Raw genomic sequence first — 20840 nt, forward strand, 5'->3', positions numbered from 1 at the left:
GTGTCCAGTTCTGGGCCCCTCAGTTCCAGAAGGACAGGGAACTGCTGGAGAGAGTCCAGCGCAGAGCTACAAAGATGCTGAAGGGAGTGGAGCATCTCCCGTGTGAGGAAAGGCTGGGGGAGCTGGGGCTCTTTAGCTTGAAGAAGAGGAGACTGAGGGGTGGCCTCATTAATGTTTACAGATGTGTAAAGGGTGAGTGTCAGGAGGACGGAGCCAGGCTCTTCTTGGAGACAAACAATGGTAGGACAAGGGGTAATGGGTACAAACTGGAACACAGAAGATTCCACTTAAATTTGAGAAGAAACTTCTCAGTGAGGGTGACAGAGCCTGGCCCAGGCTGCCCAGGGGGTTGTGGAGTCTCCTTCTCTGCAGACATTCAAACCCGCCTGGACACCTTCCTGTGGAACCTCATCTGGGTGTTCCTGCTCCGGCAGGGGGATTGGACTGGATGATCATTCGAGGTCCCTTCCAATCCCTGACATTCTGTGATTCTGTGAAGCCGAATACTTTTTGTGGTGTAGTCTTGTAGTTGGTGCTTCCTTCAGGCAGGAAGGATGCAGAGTCAAGTTTTAAGGCTAAATGTTTAATTTTAGATGATTCCATAAAAGGCAGACAGGACACAAGCCAGTTTCTTTCCTATCGCTGGCTAGCAGCCTACCCAGAAAAGTTAAACACAAAAAGATACTTTTCCCCTGTACAAACAGACCTGGAACAAAAGATGTATTAGTTTTACTTCCTAATAGTGTTGGAGTTTATTCAACTATACGGTGATTTTTATTAATGTGCCCTATCTAATCCTACCCTTTAGTTGTCGCAAGGTCTTATGACCAAGTTCTTTTTCAGTTGCTGACTTTGTTCTGCCTTTCTGCATCTGATCACTACATCTAATCACTCTTGATTCTGCTTGTTGTAAGAAGTGAAACTAAACTAGATAATAACTGTGCAAATGAAAAAGGAGCAGGTGAGTTGTCAGCGTAAAATGAGCCCAGCAGGTGTTGTCAGCGCTTGAATTCAGTGAAAGAGCCCTTAAGTACGTGCAGGACATCACCACATGCTTAGGAGTGAATAGTAAATGGTCCAACTGAGCACAAAACTAGAACATAAATTAGTTTAATTTGGGTCTGGAAGCAGTCCCTGCAGTTTTACTTAATCAGGGCAAAGACCTTGTTTGTCAAGACGACTCACGGACCTTCAGCTGCTCCTGCAGTTCCCCTTCAGTTTGAGAGAGTTTGGAAAAGACACTTTGCAGTAGGTCGTATATATGTATTTTATGTCTTAAATAACTTCTGCACTCTCTTTGACCCAAAGCAAATGATGCGGAGTAGTTGGATCCCACAGGTCAAGGTTTCTGCTTTGCTGAGCTGCCTGGAGGAAATTGGCCATGAGCTGGGTCACTACATTAGCGGCGAGTGCTGGGATTTGTGTGCGACGTGCTGCTTTTTAGCATTAACTTGCAGAGGTTCTCCAAACAGGGGAGGTGGAAGGAGCATCAGAGCAATTTGGCAGAGTTGTGGGTGTGAAGGCAGATGGGTGAGGAGAGATGTTAAGCCAGCAGATGTCAGGCTGGTACTGCCAGCAAGGAGCTGTGGAAGGAAAGATGATGTTTTGTGCTGGTGGAAGTCAAAATTGGGAATGTACAGGTCATTTGTGAATATGTAGTATTTAAGCAGCGTAGCCTCTCTGGACTAGTTCTGTGTTTGGGTTTGTTGTTTTATTTTTTTTGTAGTAAAAGCCTGCATGTGTATTCCAGAATAAGATTGCGCCTATCCAGGGAGTTACCTTCTAAAAGCAATTTATATGCTTTCCAGTACGGATGAGGAAAGGGCCAAGGGGAATAGTGCATACAAAGCAGTGTGAATAAAAGCTGAAAAACTGACCTTTGGAATTGAAACTGAATTTCTAATAGGGGAATAAAGCTAACACTGTGGTGTTTGGGTGAAGTGCTATGTGTAGGGTTGCAGTGTTTGTAGGACAGCAGAAAGAACTGGGGAGGGTATGTGGATTAGGGAAAATTGCAAGGAGAGAAGGAGAAGCACCACAAAACTATCTGAAAACACTGGCAATAGCACAACAGCTACAGAGGATTTGTATTTTCTAAGAATTAAAAACCCTCATCACTTTCTAACATGAATCTTTAAATTTCAATCTTACGGCAAAAGGGGAGGGAATGAAGAGTTGGGTTTTTGGGGGGTTTGGTGTTCATTTTAAATGATAAGGCTAGTAAGACATTTCAAAACATTGTGGGACAATGGCTCTTTTTACTTGTTGATACAGTGTTATTATATTGGATATTTTTTGACCCCTCAGAAGATTAATCTGATTTCCAAAGTATATTTAGAATATCTTAAGTATGATACTGTAAAATGGTCATGGATTTATTTTCTTGTAATGCCTGAGAGTAACATTTCTCCTTCAGCATACACACCTGTAATTTTGGCCGCTTCATTTGCAAAGCAGAAAAAAAATGGATGTATTAGAAATATAAATGAATTCAATGTAATTTTTTTTTTATCTTAGTAAAACTTTTATGCTTTTCTTTATTTTTCCGTCTACGAAGTGACTGTCAGCACTTCCCGTGGGCTCCAGGATCAGTTTTAGCTTTCTGAACTTGTTGTTGTTCCTTGTTCTTACAGGTTGATCACTTTGGATTTGATGATAATCTTACATTCCAGCAGCGGTATCTCATAGCAGATCAGCACTGGAAGAAAAACAATGGACCGATACTATTTTATACAGGCAATGAAGGGGATGTCACATGGTTCTCCAACAATACAGTATGTAAAAACTAGGCTTTTAATTCTTGAATTAGCATCCTTCTTTCCAGTAGTGATGTGCTGAAAAAATAAGGAAGAACAAGGAGGCATTGTCAGGATATTGTTTAAAGAGAACTTTGCAATGATTGTTTTGATTGTTATAGGAGGAAGAGGAAGCTGAACGATAACACAAAGTTTTAAGAGGTTCAGGGTTGTATTCAAAGCCCATAGAAATCAAAGGGGTGCAATGGTATTAACTTCCTGGAGTAGTGAAGAAAATTTCTAGAGGAACCACTGAGGTGCCTCAAGCTAAGAATGCAAAATTTCGGACCAAATTACACCTATCCCAGTCCTTTAGACTGGGAGGTTGTGATGGTTGTTTTTCCTCTATAAGGAAAGTGTGAAGTGAGATGAAGCAGGCTGGAAATCAAAGAGAGGTGATGCTTGTTCTCTGTGAAAGCTTTCCCTTCCATGACCGATACATATGCAGGATGGTGTGGGTATTTTTCACCCACCTCGACATGAAGTGCAGTGACACAACAGGAGGTGGCGTGTGCTGAGCTCCAAGCAACCCAGGACTGCGGACACGCTTTGTCAGCAGGGGTTTGCTGCCTGTGTCCATAACTGGTGCTAACAAGCTGCTGCCAACAAGTAATAACAAGTTGTAGTTATTTATTAAGTCGAAAACAAGTGTATGGCGATAAGCAATAATCTAGAGCACTGCAAAACAAACTTTGTGTTTTCTGTGACAGTTCAAAGGCAAGCTTCTCTCCTGTAGCGTTTTTTATTTCCTATGGATTAAGCTTGTGCCATAGGAGCTCTGGCAGTATTACCTGTGTGTATTCCCCAAAACAATACTGCTTAATATTTTGCAGCATTAAAATATACATATTTCCTTTGTATGTGTCCCTGTCTCTGGGTGGAGATCTGTTTTGTGCGTTTTCTTACTTCAGTGATACTTTAAAACCGAATTGCACTCTGTCTCTCTAGTTGTATTTTAATAGTGGTATCTTTCTAATCAAAGAGTTGGAATCCACTAGACCAAAAGTAGAGACTTTGAAAAGAATTGATTCAACTTACTTAAACGTGTGTTTTTCTCCAACCAGGGTTTTATGTGGGATGTGGCTCAAGAACTTAACGCCATGGTAGTATTTGCTGAACATAGGTATTATGGAGAATCTTTGCCCTTTGGGAATGAGTCTTATAGTGTAAGTATCTTCTTTTTGTCTTCCTTAAATGTGTTTCCTACAAACATAATTCTGCCTATTGTAATTCTTTCCAGTGCAATGACTGTTAGCCTGAGTAAGCCTGTCTTATTTTTGTAACTATCAATTCTAGAATTAAAAATAAAGAAATAATTGGAGATTTTTCTAGCATTTCAAGGGACACCTGCAAAGAATATTTCATTTGTTATCAGGCACCGATTTAGAACTCAACAGCTGCTGTGGGGAATAGAAAGGCTGCTGCTGCAAATCATTCTTGTGCTGTTTATCATCGGTTTTCTTTGGTTTAGGACTCCAAGCGTCTGAATTACCTGACATCAGAACAAGCTCTGGCAGACTTTGCGGTACTGATTGAGCACTTAAAGTCGACCATTGCAGGAGCCCGTTACAGTCCTGTCATCGCTATAGGAGGGTCTTATGGAGGAATGCTTGCAGCCTGGTTTAGGATGAAGTACCCCCATCTGGTAGTTGGGTGAGTGTACTTGTCCTGCTCAAACACAGAGCAGGCATCTGTTATTTCTGTGCTATATTACAGCTTTGGGACAAGCACCATAATTCAAGCTGGCTTGAACTTTTCACTACTGGGTGGAGCAATGAAGTTGCTTCGAATTTGAGAAGAGGCGCTGTTTGCCAAGTAAACACAACTATAGGTCAGCAGGTACTGGATGGTGCATGTTTTCAGAGCTATCTGTTAGTTTTGTCAAAACAATTATTATGAACACTGACTTTGCACCTGATTTTTTTAGGGTCACCAGACTTCTGGTGACTTGAGGCAGGTCTTCAGTCTCTTCAGTACCTTAGTTCTCCTCCAGGAAATGAGAATATTAATTCCCCTACCTTTGCCACAGAGTAGACTTTTGTGGGCAGGGGCTCTCTTTAGTTGAGTTTGCACAATGACAGACCTGGTTGTGAGTTGAAAATGAAAATAATAAAGTAAGCAAGTCTCGATTTCTACTTCATGCACTTATACTTTTGTACTAGTGTCCAAGATTTACAACCTTCAACAGCCTTTACATGCAGACCTATGGAATAGTTTTGCAACATTATGGTTATTTTGCCTACCCTCAGTGTGCAAGCTGAATTAAAAATGCTACTTAGAGAGTGGCTGTGGGGAGGGTATTGACCAGAGAACAGAAGTTCACTTTGGGGCTGTTCAGGATACATGTGTTTTTCCAACAAATCTTTTGATGTCCCTTTGCAGAGCTCTGGCAGCCTCTGCCCCCATCTGGCAGTTTGGTGATTTGGTTCCGTGTGGCGCTTTCTTCAGCATAGTGACAAAGGATTTCAAAAGGAGCGGGACGGGCTGCGCAGAAAGCATCAGGAATTCCTGGAGCGCCATTGACCGCCTTTCCTCAACAGGTGAGATCTCACCAATACCTTTTCAAAGGGTTGTAATGCTCAGGATTGTGTTTTGACTTGAGAAAATCAGCAAGTTTATGTTGCAGCTTTCACCTGTATATGTATTGATTTTTTTTGGATATGTATACTCTTGGTGCTGCGAACTGCCAGATGAGCTTAGCATTATGTTTTAAATGTCTGTTTTGTTGGATCACAAGCTTTGTTTCATGCCTGGTGTGATTCCAAATACAGGTCCTAAATTCCCTATAGTGTGACAGGACCTAACTCCAGATGAGTACCTCAGGGCTTCATTTCTGACAAAGTAGGCCATATAGAGTCATTACTCTAAAAAAAAGTAGTTTAAATACCAACTGCCACAATCAGACATAGAAAATCACTGCAATTCAGTGCTAGAGACTCGTACTCAATGAACTGAAGGGTGTTTTCCAACCTTAAATGAGTATGAGTCTACAACTACCTGAAAGGAGGTTGTAGCGAAGTGGAGATTGGTCTCTTCTCCCAAGTAACAAGCAACAGGATGAGAGAAAATGGCCTAAAGTTGCACCAGGGGAAGTTTAGTTGGATATTAGGAAAGATGTATTCAAGGAAAGGGCTGGTGGGCATTGGAACAGGCTGCCCAGGGAAGTGGTGGAGTCACCATCCCTGGAGGAGTTAAAAAGATATGTAGATGTGGTTCTTAGGGACATGATTTAATGGTGGGCTTGGCAGTGTTAGGTTAATGGTTGGACTTGATGATCTTAAAGGTCTTTTCCAACCTAAACAATTCCATGATTTTGTATCAGATGAGGTCACTATACAGCAAAGGAATGCAATTAGAGAAAAAAATCTTGCTAATTGAGTTCAGTGTCCTAAAGGAAAAATCTGGTATGATGAGTTAGCTAATTAAAATCAGGGAAGCTGAGTTGGATGAGTTCTAGACCAGATAAAATAATGAGGAAAAAAAAAAGAAGCCAGGAGACTCCCAAGGGAACTGTGTATTAATAGTCCTTGCACTATGAGTTAGCTGGTTTGAAGTTCTCCTTTCATTGGAAGAAGAATGCCCTGACGTTACTTCCGATCAAAAAAATGCCAAGTGTCTTGTACATCTTTGTTTTTCTGGTTAATGTTACGTTAGCTGTGACGTACCCATACACTGAAGTATGCAGATTGTATTTCCCTTCACTTAGGGATGCTGGCTAAAATTTGATCTGCTATGCTTGTATGTATGTGGAATAACTTCACCAGGTCAGTTATGCTAAGTGAAAGTATTTTTGTTTTAGCAGCACACCTGACCTATGTGTTAATGGAACAATACATTAAACTCTTTTTTTTTTGTTAAAGATGAAGGTTTACTGTGGCTTTCCAAGACATTTCATTTGTGCAGCCCTTTGAAAAATCTTCAGGATGTCGCTGTATTGAAGAGAGGGCTGAGTGATACCTGGATAAACTTGGCTATGATGAACTATCCCTATAAAGCTGACTTCTTAGAGCCTCTGCCAGCTTGGCCTATAGAGGTAATTGAGAAATTATGTGTTGTAGAATTGATCACTTCGTTTAACTAATTATCTACTTCTCTCCTTGCTTGTACCTTTTCCTTTATTTTTGGCTCTGTAGAACCAACATGGCTGGAAAAAAAGAGTATCAGGGCAATATGTTGTTGTGCATCAACCAGTTTATTCACTAAATGCCACTTGTAGGGCTAACAGGTTTCATCAAGAGCCTGGAAGAAGAAAAGTGCCGGGGATGACGGAAAAACCTCAGCTGTCCTGCAGAGTTGCTCTCGAGGAGCAGAAATACTGCACAAAAAGCATGTGTGATTAGAGCTTCTGATGCCAGGCTTAGCTGGCAGAGCTTGCAATTAAAGTTTTGACCCTATGTCCTTTTTGATGTGGAAGAGCTAGTGAGAGAAGAAATGTGGATCACCACGAATGTGTTCCTTGCAGCGCCACTTCTCAAAGTGGAGCCACTTTCCACACTTGCAAACCTTCACTCATGTAATACTATTTATCTCCAGTGCATTCTCCAAGATTTCCTTTTTGTTGGAGTGTCTTTTTGTTCTTTTAAGACCCTGGCTGAATTTCTCCACGTGGCTTTGGGTTATTGTGTGCAGCAGGTGAGGTAGATAAAATATTGATATTTTTGGGCTATTAAACAGTAGTTAAATAAAAAATAGAAATTGTCCCTTATGTAGAGCTGGCTGATGGAGGAGGGGAGGGACATTCATCTGTCCTCTGTGGGTGTCTGCAAAGGCAGTATGAACACCTTGATAATAATTTCTGCTTCGTTATGAATCTTACATAACCTCAGGAGTGTGCTCACCTTCACCACAGTCTCTGCTCTGAGTGAGGTATAAAGCTGTGATGGAGAATGCTACAGCTTGTCTGAACAGTGCTGATGTATGAAATCTGAGTTAATTAAGGCATTCAGATGCTTTTTTTCTGACACAGAAGCTCGAATCTGAGTCAGGGTGAGAAAGAGAGGGGGGAAGTATGTTTGAGTAGCTGGATATATGTGTATCGCTTAACTTGTTCCCTGTTGTGGGCTGTCAGTGCTTCCTCAGGAGTATCAAACTCTTGTCTCTCCCACACAATCTGAATTTCAGATCCCGGGCTGTCTGCAGCCGTCTGTTCTGCCCTGTCTCCAGTGTGTATCTGCGTGAATTAGTGAGCTTTCCAAACCTCTAACTGCGGAGTTAGGAACTGATGGCTGAGCTGGCCAAACCGTAAAAACTGCTTGGAACTGGGTGTCTATTGTAGGCCGCCAGATCAGGGTGAGGAAGTTGATGAGGCCTCTACAGGCAGCTGAGAGTGGCCTCACAGTCCCAGGCCCTGGTTGTGGTGGGGTATTTTAACTTCCCTGGTGTTTGCTGGAAGGACCATTCAGCCAGCCAGCCACAGTCCAGGAGGTTCCTCCAGTGCCTTGACAATAACTTTCTGATGCAAATGGTGGAGGAGCCAACTAGGAGAGGTGCACTGCTGGACCTCATCCTCACTAACAAGGAGGGTCTGGTTGAAGCAGTGAAGGTTGAGGGCTGCCTTGGTTGCAGAGACCATGAAATGGAATGGTGGAGTTCAGGATCTTGTGTGGCAGGAACAGAATAGCAAGCAGAATCGCAGCCCTGGACTTCAGCAGGGCAAACTTTGGCCTTTTCAAGCAATTGCTAGGGGAAATCCCATGGGCAAGGCTGCTTGAAGGTTAAGGGACCCAAGATAGCTGGTTAGTGTTCAGGGACTGTTTCTACCGGGCATAAGATCGGAGCATCCTGACACTTGGGAAGTCAAAGAAGGGAGCCAGGAGACCTGCGTGGTTTTCTGGATCTTCTTTGTTATATATTTGCATATGTTATCTTTCATTACAGAGGAGCTAAATACTCTTTATTAAGTATTATGTATTTTAAGAATGGCAAATGGATTGAAAGGCCTGATGAATGAAATATTAAGGTTGCACAGCTTTTAAAGTTTTAATCAGGAAATGTAAAGTTTCAGATTCCTCACAGCATGCACTATGCAAATGGAATGCTCCTTTTTATTATAATGCTCAGGGTATATCTTTGCGTAGAAAGATGCTTTCTGGGAATGATCTGACTGTTCTTTGAAAAGAAATTGATATCTATCAGGCAGCATGAATTCATCTTTACTTATTATACATTTAGAGTCCTCCTTATTTATTTGTTGCAGGAAGTCTGCAAGTTCTTGAAGGATCCCAGTCTCTCCGACAGATTGCTGCTGCAGAATGTTTTCCAGGCAATAAATATTTACTACAATTATTCAGGACAAATCCTATGTTTCGACATGGCTGAGACTGCAACAAAGAGTCTGGGCCACTTGGGTTGGAACTATCAGGTATGTGCTCTGTCCATTCTAAGTTGCAGCTCGGTGAGGTTTCTTGAGCAAGAACTGATAAGAACTGTCAAGTCACTTAGCTGTCAGTATATTGCGCCAGGTGTAATTGATGTACTGGTGCCAAATGTAATCATGAAGAAAGTATGACAGCTTCCCCAGGAGGTTTAGACTGTGTCTTCATTAGCCAGTTGTTTCAACTCTTCATATAGACTGGAAAATGATGTACAACAGCAGCATCTTGGTCTTCTAATCCCCCCATCCCAGCCATCCATCCCAATTGTGCATGCAAATAGGTTGACACTTATTTCTTTCAGCTAAAGCTGTTTTATATTTATATTAGGAAAAATTTATTTGTGTAAAAGGGTTGGAACAGGCTGCCCAGGGCAGTGGTGGAGTCACCATCCATGGAGGGGTTTAAAAGATGCACAGGGTTCTTAGGGACGTGGTTTAGTGCTGGACTTGGCAGTGTTAGGTTAATGGTTGGACTTGATGATCTTAAATGCCTTTTCCAACCTAAATGATTCTGTGATAGTTTGACAGTAATTACTGATCAAATGCTTTTGGAGCTTTTTTTATTTAAATACTGCACTATCAGCTGTTGAACAATCTCCTGCGATTGCATCTTGTTGCCATGCTCTTTCTTTCAGACTTGCACTGAGATGGTGATGCCATTGTGCACAGATGGTGTCAATGACATGTTTGAGCCTCAGAAATGGGACTTGAAGGCACGTTCAGAAGAGTGTTACAAGCTGTGGGGAGTGAGGCCTCGCCCCTCTTGGATTATTTCTATGTACGGAGGGAAAAACATCCATTCACACAGCAACATCATCTTCAGGTGAGCCTTGTTTCAGCTTCTAGAGTGGAACCTTCCACCAGTTTGGGTTGTCAATGCAGAGAGCCTGCCCTAAGTAGCAAAAGATCTGTCTCAAACACTCCAGCTGAATACATGATGAACATGCTTTGTGTTGCTCTTGAGAGTAAAATGGTCAATCTGCGGTGGCCAAAGCAGCCAAGTGTTCTGTCACTGTCTGTGTGACTCTAAAAGAAGAATTGGGGTTGGGATTCTGCCAAATGTAATTTTCTTCCCATGTGGATTCCTTCTTACCTTGTGGCCAAAGTCCAGCTTTCCCATACTGGTAAATCCATCTAGCTTTTCTGAAGCCAAAGCACTGTCCCTTCCACATAAAAGGAAAGTCTAAACAAGCTTAGAGCCTCGGTCACTAACATTTGTTGCTCTGGGTGATAGCCTTGTGGAGGGGCTGGCGTGACATTCCTTTTCCCCTTTGATACCGGAAAGAGAGGGAAGTAGCTTGGGGAAGCTTTCCTATTGCTGCCAATTGCCTTTTTCTTTTAGTGGTAATTAGAAAAGTTTCAACAAACTTATGTAAGATCTAAATACAATGAGATGTTCCCATTCTAGCAAGGCATACCTTCTATAATACAACAGAAGTTTGTCTGAAACACCTTTGTATGTGGTCAAACAGTGAGAGAGTGTTTCAGTCTGGTGCAAAAACCAGTGTGTGCTGATTGCTCTGGGCCTTCACTTTCCTTATTTTGAAGGTTAAACTCTGCTTTCTTTAAAGGGGGGTTCATGTAGCTGTATTTCTGTTGTGAGGTGATACAATATTTTGAGCAGCTAAGTACTGGTTGTTCATCAGGTTGTTATGTGATAGGCGTTTAATAAACCCATTGAAGCTTGTGCCCTCAAGAATCCTGACCTGCTATACTGATTGCCCATTGCAGGCAGCTCTTGGATATTTCCCTCTGTGCTCTGGTTCAAGTTGTGCAAGGCCTTTAAAAAAAAATCACTTCTTTAAACAAAACTCAGAATTAGTCTGTTGGACTTGGTAAATAGGTTTGTATTTTAAAAGCAGGAAGTCCTCACTTGAATTGGGGATTACTCTCCGGATTTCGGCTGTTAGTGCTGGTCTGTTCAGCTCCAAAGGCCTGTTGCTTTCCTCTTGTTTGTCTCTTGCTGTTTGTGTCCCAAAGATATCTGCTCTAGAGTGAGAAATTCCGCTCTTTTTTGGAAAACATTTTAATAAAATAGCATTTGTTGGTTTAACTTAATTTCTGCAGTGTTGCTTATTTCCAAGGCTTCACAGCTCTGTACAGTAGAAATGTGCTTTGTAAGCAAGAGACAAGCAAACAAATCTAAATAAATGCTCTAGAATTTATGCCAGCTGAAGGAGCTTGAAATGAGAAAAGCTTGAAAGCAACCAAATGAGTGGAGTAGTGCTGTACATACAAAGCTTTGGATCTCAAGCTGAGTTGTTTCTCTTCAAACAAATTGTCAGCACTGTACATGTATATAAGAACCTTTTATCCTTGAACACTGCAGAGTGCTTTACAAAAATATCCCTGTGTTTACCAAAGGATACAGCTCCCTGTGGGGTGAAAAGCACCGTGTTTCAAGTGTCAGGCAATTTGCACAACAGTTTAGCGCAGGAAGGGAAGATAGTTCATCTAAAGAGAACTGCTGTAGGGTGGATTTATCCAGCCGCAGTGGGATTTGGCCAGGATGCTTAAACTGATGTTGCTGCATCTCCTTCTGCAAGCAGATCCCTGCTGTGCTGTATGTGTTGTGTGGGACTGACCCAAGAATGTCCATTGCCTCTTCAGTACCTTCTTGGAGTTGTGTAGAATCACAGAACAGTTTGGGTTGGAAGGGGCCTTCAAAGCTCATCCAGTGCCACCCCAGCCATGAGCAGGGACATCTTCACCCAGATCAGGTTGCTCAGAGCCCCATCCGGCCTGGCCTGGGATGTCTCCAGGGATGGGGCATCTCTCTGAGAAATGTGTTCCAATGTTTCACCACCCTCATTATAAGAAATTCCTTCCTTACGTCTTCCCATGTAATATGTGAGTGGTTACTCAGGCTGTAGGCAGATTTACTTGCCTGTCCTGGGCAAGAAGTCTTTATTAAAACACTATTTTGAGGAACCTGGGGTTTCCAGAACCCTGTTTGCTTTTCTCTTCCAGCAATTCCTGCTCCCAGTACTCTTACTGGAACTTGGTGTGGAAGTGCTGCACAGCGCTGGAAGTGGCATTTTAACTCTGTTCATGCTTGTGGTGGCAGAGAACTTGTAGCAGTTGGTAGTGTCTTGTCATCAACACACTATGGTAGTGAAAATCAGTCCCGGTTATGCCAGACAGTATGAAATTTGGTGTGCACAGTCTGAAAACTGATATTTTTCAGTCTGGATGGGGCACCCACCTATCCAGTTGTGCACTGGCATGGGAGAGGTAGAAGGTGCAGGCTGTTTTGAGAGATACTGGAGCCTTGTGCAGAAGGGGGGATTGTTAGCATAAAATAAGGGAATGGTGGAAAAGATGAGACAATGTCTGGCTGAAGAGAACAGGTGAGAGAAAAAAGTTAATAAAAGGAAATTGGCAGTTGTGGAGAGTGGGCATGTTAAAAAAGGATGCACAGACTGTTGCTAAGAGTGAAAAACCTCCTTGTTCTGGCTGGAGCTAAGCAGACTCTGAAGACATGAGAGGGACAGGAACTGTTTGCTGTGGCATAGGCAGATCCCTCTTTATGCTGTCAAGGAAATATGATGAATTGAAAATGGGACTAGTGTGCTGATATTTTGCATTAGGTGTTTTTCTGAAGCCATACTCACCTGGCCACTGTTGGAAAGGAATGGCTGACTTCTTTTTTTCCTCTTTTCCCTCCCTCCTTTTTTCCCTCTTTCTGTTTGCATTGGGAAGTCCTGTCCTGTAAGATGGGCAACTGAGTACTTACATGCATGCTCAGTTTTAACACTTAAATAATCCATTCCAGTTCATACCGAATTATCTTATTCTGTAAAACTGTTAAGACTTAGGATTATTTTGCAGTGAGCCCTCCTCTCAGCAAGCATCGCTTCCCAAACTACGTCAGTGCCATCGTTTGGCAGGAGACACAGAGGACGCAGCCAGCAGCTCCCAGAAAAGCCAGAGACAGGGTTATTTTCTTGTGGCACACTTAGTTTCCACATGACTGGGACCACAAGATGCAAGTTCATGTGCATCTTGGGTCTCTCAGCAACTCGTCCCTCTGTTGCCAAAATGCTGTGCTGATTCAGGTGACCTTTTAAACCAGATGCTTTTTGCTTATTGGTCAGCTCTGTGTGCTTTTTGTTTGGCGGATACAAAATATATCTCTTTTCCTAAGTCATATTTAGAATCACTGAAAATGAATAACTACAGAGATTCAAGATACTTTGTTTCCTCATTTAAAAAAAAAAAAAAGTGTTCAGACCTCATCAGGTTTTTATTCTTAGTTATTTCTACAAAACTCCTTTTCACTCATTATTTCTTTCTGTTGTTTTCTGGTGCTGCCATTGTGATATTTTTTTCTAGCCGCATATCTCTTAATGTCCGAGATTGTTTTAATTTCTTAGATCCTTCTAGAAATTTACACTGAGATACAGCAGTCCTTCTCTAATGTTTCCTTTTGTGGGTAGGTCCGGTGTTGTAAGTCAGGAACAGATCCATGTTTGTGTAGTTCTATAAGTATATGGGAGTTGCTTTCTTTTTGCAGAAGCATGTTGAAGTAATGGAAAATAAGCTGTAGTAGGGATTTCTGGGTCATGTCCAAACCTGGGAGTGGGAGATGCAAAACTCTCATCCCTGTTCAGCTGTTGGCGTGCTCCATGGACCAGGCGTTATTTGTAGCCAGATCTACAGTGCAAGGCATCGTTTCATTGACTTGGGGTGAGAGAGGAGGGGGAGTAAATTGCATTAAATTGTCCTGTCCCAGAGGAAGAGTCATTGTAGACAGTTTGAGAGATAAAAGCTTTATTTTACAAAACCAGTTGGCACCCAGCTGAAACAAGAAAAGGTAGAACTTCCTGGGAATTCAGATCTAAAGGGTCCAGTTTGTTATTAGTTTATGGCAGACTGAAGAATCACAGAATGGTTGGGGTTGGAAGGGACAGATCACACAGGAATGTGTCCAGGTGGGTTTGAATGTCTCCAGAGAAGGAGACTCCACAGCCTCTCTGGGCAGCCTGGTCCAGGGCTCTGGCACCTTGAAGTAAAGAAGTTTCTCCTCATATTCAGATGGAACCTCCTGTGTTTCAATCTGTGCCCATTGCCCCTCATCCTATCATTCAACACCACTGAAAGGAGTCTGGTCCATCCTCTTGGCACCCACCCTTGAGATATTTATAAACATTTATGAGATCCCCTCTCAGCTTCTCTTCTCCAGGCTGAACAGACCCAGCTCTCTCAGTCTCTCCTCATAAGAAAGGTGCTCCAGACCCCTCATCATCTTCCTCCAGTAATTCCTTGTCCTTGTTAAACTGGGGAGCTTAGAACTGGACACAGTAAAGAAGGAAGGCACAGTGCTCTAATTTGGTAATTTGGACTTGTCTTGATACAGGGGAGCCTGAACCTTTTATGACAATGGCAAGTGGCAGCAGATCTATCTCCAGAGGCTGTGGCACTGTTATAGGTTATTACCTGAATTAGTAGATAATTAATGACAGTAGCATAGCCTTAAGCTACTAAGAGCTCCATACGTCTGTCAAGGAGGCTTGTCTCAGCAGAGGGGTGGACACAAGGCACTGGGACAGGGCTGAGGTCTGTTTCTGTCAGCACATGTGCAAAACCAGTTGAAAGTCAAGGTGGAGATGTTGACATAAGCTGCATGCCCCCTGCCAACTGCTGGGCAGGCAGACCCTAATGAGATATCTGTTTCTTACAGCAACGGTGGCTTGGACCCGTGGTCTGCAGGTGGGGTGACCCGGAACATCAGCCATTCCCTCGTGGCCATCATGATCCCTGAGGGAGCCCATCACCTGGACCTACGTGGCCGCAACCCTTCGGACCCCAAATCTGTGCAGCAAGCTCGAGATTTGGAGCTCTGCTACATGAAGCAGTGGATTAAAATGGCCAGGCGCCACTGAAGTGGTGCTGCAACAGCTGTGGCCATTGTGCCCCCATTGGCTTTGCTGGCAGTGGGGCCAGGCCTTATTGCACGGTTGTCTGAGCATTTCACTCCTGTTTCCTCCCCTGTGCTGCAGTGCTAACCAGCGCTTGTGCCTGTGAGAGACACAGAGGGATGGAGAGCGTTCTCTGATAATAAACTTTAGTTGAAGTGCATGGCTTGAGCTACCTCTTCTGGTTTGCTTTCCTCTTCTCAGATGCTGTCCTTCCCCATGAAGAGCTGTTCTGGGCTTGATTTCTTCCTCACTGCGCTTGCTGGTTGTCCTGGCTGCTAGTATGTGTTATATATACAGTGGATTAAATGGCAGTGCTGTTGATGATGAAACTCCTGCTGCCTTCAGTGGGACTGAGTTTCAGACACCCTCAGCTGGTGCAGACTGCCATGGCCGGGACGTGGAAATAACGGGGGACAGAAATCACATCTCACTGTGATGTTTGGTGGGGAAACTGGCTGTGCCATTTGTAAAGAAACTAAACAGCCCTTACCCTTTGGAATGAACTCTTTTTTAAATTTTTTTTCCATGGTTTTCCGGCAGGTTATTAATCAAAGCTGCCTCAGGTGGCTTTTCCATTCTGCACTGCACTGAATGGTCAGGGCTGGGCCCAGACTTACTCTGCTGGTAGCTGGCTGAGCGCGCACAGTCTGCATCAGGGTTTTGTTTCTTCCTCTGCTGGTTGTCCTAATTCTGAAATGTTTGCCGCTGCGATGGTTGCCAAAGAAAACTCTGGGTGTGTTTTGTGTGTGTGTATACATGTGTGTCCCCCACAAACACTTAACTTTTCCAAACCAGGAAGCTTTCGAAGCTATTCTCTTGAAGAGCAAATGTGACACTTGTGCTGGCTAGATCTTATGAAGTGACAAATAATTGGGGCTGTGCCTTGTGTGGGTTCCTCCCTCTCCCCCATTCTGTGTATTGTTCCAATTCTGCATGATCTGTTTGCTGATGGCTCTTCAATAAAAGCCCTTTTTTTAAAAAAATGGTTTGCAGGACGAACTATTCAAAACACAGAATGCAGCTATCCTCTTGGATCAGCCTAAAGCCTGATGCTGAGCTCAACAAGCCAGGTGCACAGGGCTTTCTGTAAGGCTTCCAACACAGAGAAACTGCCCTGATTCATGAGACAGCATATTTGACATTAATAAATGGCTGGGGCAGTCCCCTCGTTTTCCAGCTTTGGCTTCATTCACACTGCAGCCCTTCTTCAGAAAGAATTCTTTGCAGTTTAAAGGACAACTGCATTTCAGAAAGACTCGGGCAAGGCTTCTTGTCCCCAGACTCCTAAAATCCCAATTCTGTTGAAAAGTTGTCTCAGCTTTGATGATATGCCTGATAGTTGAGTATTTTTCTAAGACACTAGGTGGCCTTTTCTGTTTCCAGTCTCCTCCCATACTCTGCAAACAAAGCGAACCCGGCACTAAAACGTTATCTTTTAAAATGCTCCTGTACATCTCCTTTCCAACAGATTCCCTGGCATTCCCTTGTCTTGTGTTAAACATGGCGTTTACGTTCAGACCCTGCAATCTGGACCTCTCACACTCTTGAGCAAGGTAATTACTTAAGAGACTTCTTATGTGTTAATTGATGTCTGGTAAAGCCCTGGTTTACTGCAGGGCAAGGTATGGAATCTGCAAGAATAACTATAAATTTTGGGGATCACAAATAGTTTTTACTGAGCAAGCAAGAGCCTGGTCCTGCTATTCCCACTGATTTCTTGGGGTGCTGCTCCAAGTGCAAATTCTGGGGTAACCGTTGCCATGTTGTATGGAGCAAGACATGGGGGAATTCATGCGTTGGGCTGAAAATGATCCAGATGACCAGCTACTGTATATTGCTAATCCAATAGTGTCTCCTCCTCTCTCCCCTGCTAGCTAACTTACTGTCTCAGGAAACAGCGGCTTCTTTGTCATTCGGAAAACACTTTTTAGCTTCAATCAGCATAAGTAATTTAAACTTTCATTCCTCTCTTCTTTCTTTTTCCACTCCTTTCATAAGCAGAAAAAAATTGCTTTTAATAAAACTTAAAAAAACTCATGCAGTTTTCAATTTCAAATTTTGAGAAATAACATTTAAACCCAAAAATCGTTCAGTGTGGTTTTGTTCATGTGTTTTGGTTTGGTTTTTTAATTTATATTTTTAAATAATCTTACAGTTCCATTCAGTTTCTGCCTGTGAGACTGATTGAAGTGCATTTTGGATCAAATTCTTACTGCTTGGACCAACTTGTGTTACTGACTTTCTGTTACTTCTGATTACTTTTTTTCCTCCTCAACGTGAGTAGTTGAAACTTCAGATCTTATTCACCTTTAGTATTCAGACTTCATCTTAAAATCTCTGTGTACACATCTTTGTACACTAGCAAGGACCTGTCTGTGGTTTTTGACTACCTCGTCTGAATGTTGGTTCTCCTGCGTGTTTCATGCAGGTGTGAACAAAATGGGCCACGGGAAATCATAAAATCATAAACTCATTTTGGTTGGAAAAGACCTTTAAGATCATCAAGTCCAGCTGTTACCCTAGAACTGCTGAGTCCACCTCTGAACCATGTCCTGAAGAACATCATCTACACAATGGCTGATTTCTCTTTCCAGGTGTATGGTGATGGGCCATACTTCATCTCAGGCTTGTGTGTGTCCTTGGCATGGGTTGTTGTGGCAGATGCACACACCCCTCTTCCCCCCCACACTTCCTTTGATATGGAAGGTGCAGACACATCCCCAGGCTTTCCAACAATTTGGGTAACAGCTTCTTTTGTTTGACTGCAGAGCCCATTGGCCAGGATTGTTAAGAGAGAGGAGGAGGAGAGGGTGCCCACAGCCAGAGTGGGGGTGCTTAGAAGCTTCAGGGCACCCCACAGCCAGAGTGGGGGTGCAGAGAAGCTTCTGGAATTCCCACACTCAGATCTGACAAGGCTATATAAACGGGACCCTCGCCAATGTTTTGGCTGCCCATTGTGTGGACCTTTCGGAGTGTGGGTCAAGTGCTGCTGCTGAGAGCCCTCCCGGGACTGGGACACTGTTTGCCTCATCTCCACATGTAGGTGAGCGAAATAATTCCTTGCCACTTGGGGGGGGGTGCTTATTCCGTGCTTAAATATAAGCACGTGCATTTTCTTTAATAATTCCTTGCCAGATTCAGGTAAGTGTATACTTTTCCCAGAGTCAGGGACGGCTCTGGCATTGTTTTTGGTGAGCCACGTGTATGCACGCTGTGTATCTCCATTGTTATTATTTGCTGCACCTCAATAATAACCTCGACTGATACTCGAACCTGTATTTATGTCACTATTGGAGAGCTAAAACCCCGTTTTCCACCGGTTAATCTGCTGCACTTTCTTTACCAAATAAAAGTTTGTTTTGGACCCTGTTGTCTGCCTAAACTAACTTCGGGGTGCCTCCGTGACAGTCGTGAATGATTGGAATTTTAAAATGTATGTTTCCTACTCATTGAGGGAAATACAAAAACAATGATTTCCCCAAAGCATGAATCTTACTGGTGAAACTGCAGTTTGTATCAATGAAAATGCATTAAAATAATGAAGTGTGAGTTTCTAGAACTGGATTTTGCAAGGACAAAATTTTTATCCCTTGGCAGATTCGGAGTTCTGCAAATAACGTCTTGTTTGCGCTTGACTCTGGGGTGGAAGGTAAACTCGTGATGGTGCAGACGGCGTGTTCAGTTACCCACAGCAGTCCAGAGGTCACAGGGTGAGCTCTGTGCTTGTTTGGTAGCTTCTCACTTCAGAGATTTATCTGTGTGGTGATGAGCCCGTGTAAGAACTGGTGGTTCTCCATAGGTGACCACGTTGAATACAATCAAGCTAGTTTTAATGGGGAACAAAAAATCCATTTTGTTTTTGGAGGCTTATTCCAGTCCCAAGCAAACATGCACTTCTTACATGTCCGTGATGATGAAGGTTCTGTGGATGGATCCATAGCATTCTGATGTGGCCAAGGGAGGTTTAACTGGGCTGTGTAGCCCAAAGAGTTAATCTAAGGCTGTAGAGTCTTGGAAGGGACCTAAATAGCTTCTGTAACTTCCTGTGTTTGTAGGTGATTTTAACTTTGAAGATCATAAAATATTGTATATAGACTATGTATACATATAGACTATAGAAATGAAAGCCTCTCCAGGAACCTGCAATGTGGTTTCTAAAGTGTATGCAAAGTGAAAATCAAGTTTTGTCTCCCATACTGTCTGCTCACCAAATATGTTTTAGGCAAAAGTCAATACGCTTTAAATAAGGGGATATTTCTTTTCTACTTCTACTCTTAAAAAGGGTGTTTATCTGTTGTGAATCGAATCTCTAGGGAGTGGGAAAGAATCATGAATGACCTAAAGACCTTTCTGTATGTTAAAGGCTTTGCACATTGACAGTCAGATATTTTAGTTTCTTCTAGGATTATGGTGGAATTGTTGTGTGTTTTTCTGACAGTCAGGAGGATGCTCTGAAACCCACAAACATGGGGTTGAAAGAGCAGAAGGGATCATATACTCCAAACCTATATTTTTTGCTTTGCCCTGTCAATTCAGAATGTCGTTGCCGTGCTGTAACTGGGATATGCATTCATGAAACCATTTAGAGGAAAAAAATGAAAGATTTTAATGGTAGTTTGAGTTGAACATGTCTGAAACTACTCAGACTTGTGACCCGATGCTACTTGCACTCAGAGCCCTAACCAGCTTGAAGGAATGTTCTAAAACACCACCATGGGGACAGATTTGTGCTCTTGGAACAGCAACATAGCTACTTAGACAATTAGACATTTGTCTGATTGTTCCCAAATATGCTACTGCTCCTTAAAGTAGAGATCTTTCTGTAGTTGAAACTGTGCATGTGATATATATATATATATATATATGAACAACTCATAAACGATCCTTTGGAGGGGTCCATTTGAATCCCATTACGCTTCTATCTCTGTCATTTGCTAGGATAGTATCATTGGTGTTGATGTTTAGGTGTGACTCCTGGAGCCTTTAGATTTTGTTTATAATCTTGCCTCTGTGTGTTTTTAAAACAAAGCCTTGGTCTTACAAAAATGACTTTATGAATCCAGTTTGTTTAAGACTGTTGCTGTTGAAAAACTAAAATGGTCAGTTTGGGCAGTGCAGCTTAGCAGAGAATGTGCGTTACCTCATGTTACCTGAGCAGTGAAGCAATGGCAAAATAGCTGAACTGAGGATGGTATCTGGGATGAATTTACAGTGTTTAAGCACTTGTCAAATTTCCTCTTCTACTGTTAAAAAATATATAAATCCTGATTTTTCTGAATTTAGAGATGCTGGGCATCCACTTGCAGCTCCCACTGGTATGAATAGACTTGTGCTCCTGTATTATTTTGATTCCTTGATTTTTAGCACTGCCTCCAGGTGATGAGACCTGGAGCACCAAGTTGAAGCCTTTTTTCCCCCCTCCAGCCCAATTCCTTTTCACCAGCAAATCTGAAACTAATTGATCCACATGCTTTAGGGCGGTTTCCTTCTATGCGTCTTTTCAATAATACAAGCCTAATGAAGAAATTGCTTTATAGCATGAGTTACATGCAGGGACAGCAAGTGCCCACAGCAGCAAAGATCAACGTGCTCCTTTAGCGTGGCTACCGCATATATTTGTGCCCCCCAGGGCAGTAATAAGGTACAACACCCATTGCTTATCTTGCATTTGGGTGCCAGATATTCAGCCCAGGAAAATCAGCTGCCTGTCAGGGTGCTTTGGATTTAACATGAGAGCATCTCCATACTGGA

The 20840-nt window shown here is 42.8% G+C and overlaps 1 protein-coding gene across 4 annotated transcripts in view; it reads left to right on the forward strand.

Annotated features, from left to right (window-relative positions):
- PRCP (prolylcarboxypeptidase) overlaps window positions 1-18438 on the forward strand; it is a 32196-nt gene extending 13758 nt beyond the window's left edge. For 2 of the 4 annotated variants that reach the window (XM_065832766.2, XM_071801896.1), the window contains exons 2-9: window positions 2634-2774; window positions 3860-3961; window positions 4267-4448; window positions 5178-5335; window positions 6656-6828; window positions 8992-9156; window positions 9804-9991; window positions 14852-16072. In XM_065832766.2, coding sequence (XP_065688838.1) covers window positions 2634-2774; window positions 3860-3961; window positions 4267-4448; window positions 5178-5335; window positions 6656-6828; window positions 8992-9156; window positions 9804-9991; window positions 14852-15053 — 1311 coding nt within the window. In that variant the 3' untranslated portion in view covers window positions 15054-16072. Of the gene's footprint in view, window positions 1-2633; window positions 2775-3859; window positions 3962-4266; window positions 4449-5177; window positions 5336-6655; window positions 6829-8991; window positions 9157-9803; window positions 9992-14851; window positions 16073-16557; window positions 16643-17244 lie in introns of those variants that run through there. The other 2 variants (XM_071801814.1, XM_071801855.1) reach the window with 2 other exon arrangements.
- The last annotated feature ends 2402 nt before the right edge of the window (window positions 18439-20840 follow it).

Source organism: Patagioenas fasciata, chromosome 1 (genome assembly GCF_037038585.1).
Source record: "Patagioenas fasciata isolate bPatFas1 chromosome 1, bPatFas1.hap1, whole genome shotgun sequence".
NCBI lineage: Eukaryota > Metazoa > Chordata > Aves > Columbiformes > Columbidae > Patagioenas > Patagioenas fasciata.